This window comes from Micropterus dolomieu, linkage group LG04 (assembly GCF_021292245.1).
Source record: "Micropterus dolomieu isolate WLL.071019.BEF.003 ecotype Adirondacks linkage group LG04, ASM2129224v1, whole genome shotgun sequence".
Taxonomy (NCBI): Eukaryota; Metazoa; Chordata; class Actinopteri; order Centrarchiformes; family Centrarchidae; genus Micropterus; species Micropterus dolomieu.
This window is the reverse complement of record NC_060153.1, coordinates 8,816,066-8,821,169: the sequence shown is the minus strand read 5'-3', so window position 1 is coordinate 8,821,169 and position 5,104 is coordinate 8,816,066. Positions and strand designations below refer to the sequence as shown.

General features: G+C 43.4%; 1 protein-coding gene and 1 long non-coding RNA gene across 7 annotated transcripts in view; one reads left to right on the top strand and one right to left on the bottom strand.

Annotated features, from left to right (window-relative positions):
- The window catches only part of LOC123969236, a 197,441-nt gene that overhangs the window by 72,030 nt on the left and 120,307 nt on the right, over nt 1–5,104 (top strand). The gene's annotated exons all lie outside the window — the stretch shown is intronic.
- The window catches only part of bnc2 (basonuclin 2), a 158,489-nt gene continuing 153,394 nt past the window's right edge, over nt 10–5,104 (bottom strand). For 5 of the 6 annotated variants that reach the window (XM_046046423.1, XM_046046425.1, XM_046046424.1 and 2 more), the window contains one exon: nt 10–1,941. In XM_046046423.1, the coding sequence (XP_045902379.1) occupies nt 1,119–1,941 (823 nt within the window). In that variant the 3' untranslated portion in view covers nt 10–1,118. Of the gene's footprint in view, nt 1,942–3,020; nt 3,095–5,104 lie in introns of all 6 variants that reach the window. The other variant, XM_046046428.1, reaches the window with a different exon arrangement.

Sequence of the window (5,104 nt, the reverse complement as noted above, 5' to 3'; positions counted from 1 at the left end):
AAGACACTTTGGAGACACTTTCTGAACACGTTGTTTAGCAATGGGGGAAGATCTCAGGTTTTGTTCAGGGAGGCAAGATGTTTTCTTTTTTGAAACTGTGTTTGAAACTGAGCGCGTGCAAAAAGAAACTGGCACAAGTATGTTGAAGGTACTGTCATTTCCCCTGGCACTGTAGCCATCAATGACCTAAACTTTCCATTGCAAAGTCCTCATTATAATAATATTACACATCCCCTTGTATAGATGCAAAGTGCAAAAACTGAATTGGTATACTAAAGCTCATAAACATAACAGACAAAAAGAAATCAATAGAAATACAGAGAATGATATCAGTGTAGGAGCCTAAAAAAGCATGCCGGCAACCTCTGAATATCTAACAAGTAGATAAAACAAGCCACATGGTATTCTTTTTTTTCCCTAGGACTCGGTTTAAAACGTGTCTTTGAAGCTAACATAAATGAGTCAAGCTAGTAAGATGCTACCTCTTTCTTGCCTATAGCTGGAAGTATTGTACTGGACTGTAACATAAAACCATAAAGAGAGAGAAAAAAGAAGCAAACAACCATCAACACAACTCTTTTACACCAAAAGCCTCTTGGGACATTATTTACAAATGAAGTTGTCATGCTTTTGTAAGGGGTTCATTTAAAAGCTATCATTACACAAATACAACAAGAAGATTTTCTTTTTTTTTTCAATACTATCATTTCTGCAGGCAAAGTCACAAATAAGAGTTTGAATAGATTCTTTGGAGACGGACATAAAAACAAAGTGGGGAGACGTCCGAAAGGAAAGATGGAGGGGCTTATGGAAAAAAAACAGCAACTGGAGTTTTGTTATAAAGCAAACTCTATGCTCAAGAGTGTCATCCTGTTCTTCCAAAGGAGGAAAAGTCAAAGGTCACGATAATAAACTGTATTTAGAGTCAATGAATTTTATAGAGGGACGTAGAGATGTCTTGCAGTGACTTACAGAGGACGGGCAGGAGGCATACAGGCATTTAGCTTGTATTTGATGGCCCTGGGCTGGGGTTAAAAGCTAATTTGAGGAGGAATAAGGATGAGGAATGAAGGGAGGAGCGGGCAGACTGACAGCAGGGTAGAGTAGCAAGTCATTATTTAGTCTATTATTGTAGAGAAGGGCATGTTTTTATGGAGGTTGGGATTCTGAGAGTGTCGGTTACGGCTGCGCACAGAGCTGAAAACCATGTTGCAACCGGGGATTTTGCACTTATGCATCTCGCGCAGGTGCACAGTCTTGTAGTGCACACGCAGGGTCCCTTTGTTGCTGTACATTTTGTGGCAGATGCTGCAGAGGATCCCACTGCTGCCACCGTTACTGCCCCCGGTGGATGAAAGAAGGAATGGTGAGGAGGAAGGTCCCAACCCCTCGCCATGTCCTTCTCCTCTTAGTTCTCCAGTCTCATCCCGATGCCTCCCTTCAGCCCGCCCCTCGGCACGCTGGGAGCAGTCCTCCCCCTCACTGTTGCCCTCCTCCTCATCCTCTTCTCCCTCCTCCTCCTCCAGGTCATCCAATAGGATGCCTTCATCGCTGCCCTCATCTGACTCATGTGAGGAGTGGATACTGCTGCTGGATTGAACACTGGATGTGGTACTCAGGTCCAACACCATGTAGTCGTCTGGCTGGCCCCGGGAGAAGCCGTTGGTGTGGTGGTTTTTAAGGTTTTGGTTGAGAAGGTGGTGGGGATACTCGATGCTCGTGTGGGAACGGACATTGTGGTTCAGACCAGTGGGCCCAAGGCTGCCGCCTCCGATGCCCATCCCGGCCATAGGGTCCAAGCCCATGTGGTGCCCGGCGTAGATCTTGGCCAGTAACTCGGCTCGCAGGTCCTTGGGCAGTGGCGTGAGTTGGGGGTCCAGGACAATGTCGTCCAGCTCTTTGGTCAGCAGTTTGCGGTGCAGGTTGATGTTGGAGCTGTGCCTAATGTCGGGAGACAGTCATAGTTATAAATCAGTATGCTGCCAAAGTGTGAGGAATGTAGAGTGTTTGTACTTAATTTCTTTTTCAGATTGTAATTTTTCACGTTGTCATACTTCTGTGAAATGTTACCAGGCTACAAATATTCAAAGTCTAAGAACCACTACATATGTTATTATTGTTACTATCGGTTGAGGTACACAGACATTCACACAGAGAAATTCACCCTGCAGCTCTCCTCAGAAAAAATGCTCTGAGATCGCACAGAGAGAGAGACAGAGAGAGAGAGAGCATCCTGCTAGTGTTTACCGCTGTCAGCATGTCTGCTCTGCACAGCCCTCAAATCCAATAGACTCTGACTCAATTAAATACTCCACCATATTGAATGGGAGTTTATCAATTGATTCGAGCTGTGGTAATGTGATAATCGAGGGGAACTGGATAGCATATTAGCACTAGGCCCTGACAGCATTATCGCATTTGTTCCCTATTGGAGGTGGCTTAATCGAGCACCTCAATGAACATGTCTTTATGTAGCCCTGGATTTAATTAAGATGGGCATTTTTTCCAAACACAAGGCAAACTGTATCACACAGTGTGCTATAGCTGATGAAAGAAACTAAGTAACCAACCAAGTGCCATGCTTAAGCCAGGATACGATTAGTGAGGATTTCAGTTAGCGTACAAAGCCATGCTAAGGGATGCAAGGTGAAATGGGCTTGAAAAATCGAATTCAATGCTTTTTCACTCCAATTTCACAGTTGCCAAGTCGGACAAAGGAGAAGGGGACCCGTGGCACACATGTCACAATAAAACTACAAAACACAGAAAGGAAACTTAAGCAACTAATGACCAGTGTCAGATACGACATACACAAGGCCCATTCCTCTCACATCAGGTCAGCACTTAAATCAAATAAGAATAATATGCAAACACTCAGTGCCTTTAATGTGAAGGGTTTCCATGCAGGGAGGGCACATGTGTGTAAAACAAAGTAAAACAAAAAATTAAAAAAAGAAAAGAAAACGGTCATCCTTAGCAGGACGGGCAAAAATGGAGTCACAATGGATAGTAGAGCTTACCAGCAGTGGCAGGGTTGATGCAGTCAAAAAGGGTCCCTTTCCTTTAATTATTTACTTCCCTATCCGACATTGTCCTGCAAGAGGTAAAAATACATTCATTTGAGGGACCCTTTTCTGTGAACCAGGCAACCAGGAGCCCGTCCACTCAAGCATCGTCAGCATTGAGGGGAGAGAGCGTGGCAAATCGATTGGCCGTGGCTGTCACTGCGTGTGTGTCTTTGCACATGTTTTTGTCTGTTTGTGTGTGTGTGTGCGTGCGTGTGTGTGTGTGTGTGAAAAAAAACATAAAATATACTACTTCCATATAGTGGGACTTCGATCAAAAAGACTATATAAATCCTTTGTTCTGTTTTATCCTTTGATAGTACAGTTGCACCCATATGGTGTTAGCTTATGGCTAAAATATGGGAGTCATGATTCAATGTCTGTGGCGCTGTATCCCTGTCTAGTCAAATACATGAGTGGACGCTTGGCTGTGAGAGGCCAGAGTCTTTTAAGACAGTCTGCAATATGCCTTAGTCAGTGATCTATATATACGGAAATGGGCACAATTTCCGCAGGGATACCAACCAACAGGCTTTTAGGTGAAGAGGGGCCACATTTGCTCAATTAAACCTGAAGTTCAGGATGCTGTTGATGATGCTCAGGTAGGCAGGTCCTTTGCAACATGTCTCCATCTCTATAACAACACCTTCTCACTGCTAATAAGCTCTAAGTTAACCATGGCTATCTCAGTTTTAGATATTAAAGTCAAACATGCTAAATATCATGCAGTAAGTAGTCTGCACTAAAGCTACAGTAGCCATTTTAAATACTCAAATACTCAAATTCACACCACATTGTTAGAATACTAATAACAATATCTAATGGAAAAATATTTACATTTAATACTATTACTTCTTTTTTTTACAGTTATATGAAAAAAAATTAAAGGGAAGAAGAAAAGTCACTTTATGATATATCATTTGGAACCATTTGGAAATTATTTAATCTCAAGAGCTTAAGAGAAGAGAGAAAAACAGCCCAGTTTATGATCATTTGCATAAACATTATTATTTAACCTCTGTGTTGGCAATGCCTCCTTGCCCTAAATAATCAAAATAAAGCAGCTGAATCCGCACACAGTGGGCATAATGCACTTATCCCTTCATTTATCAAATTTAGACTTCTGCCCCATTTCCCACTCCCCCTCCATCCCTCCACCTCCATCACTCCACTTCAGTTCAGTACCCCCCCCCCCCCCCCCCCCCCCCCCCCCCCCCCCACTCCATCTCTACCTCCCTGTTGGCCAGTAATGTGGCTGGCAAACCAATTTGAAAGTCTCATCTTTGCCCAAAAGATGGGGGAGGCCTCCAGAGAGCCCATTTTTGACTGTGCAGAGGAGGTAGAGTGTGCCTGCCCCAACCGGCGTTAATCATCTTTAGGTTCATCTGATGGCCCTTGCCCTTGTTTTTTTTCCCAGTGTGTATGTGTGTATATGCGTGTGTATGTTGTCTAAATGACTCCTAATGTGTAAACGAGATTGAAGGCTGAGCGGTATTAAACTGACACGAGTGGTTCTTTGTCTTTCCTTTCATTCACGGTGTGCTGTGAGGTTTTAGGCGTAAGTGAGAGTTAGTAGCATTTATCACACTCTGTCACTGTTATATCTACTGTGCATTATTTTGAGTCCGTTCAACAGCCTAGGCTACAAACAAAGATTTAAGGGTCCTTAAACATATGAGTGCATAGACATTAAATATCACATGAAAAACACTTTTAAGTAGTTGATGACAGTGTGCTTGTATGGGTGTTATTTATCTAAGAATAAAATAATTCCTCTTATTCGCCTCAAAAAACATCAGAAGGAAACTGTCAATGATAAACCAAAGGGATGTAACATTTCAAGTTTCCGTATTTTTAATCAGCAGATATTTTGCACTGGGGTGAGTGGCTTTTGTTAACATATTCTCTCTATGAGCAGCGTGCCCTTTGTTTATAAGACACATACAGAGAGCTGATTGTGGAGCGGCCCACATGCCGTGAGGGGGCCGAGGGAAAGGGAGGGAGAAAGAGAGAGGAGGGGGGGGGGGGGGGGGGGGGGG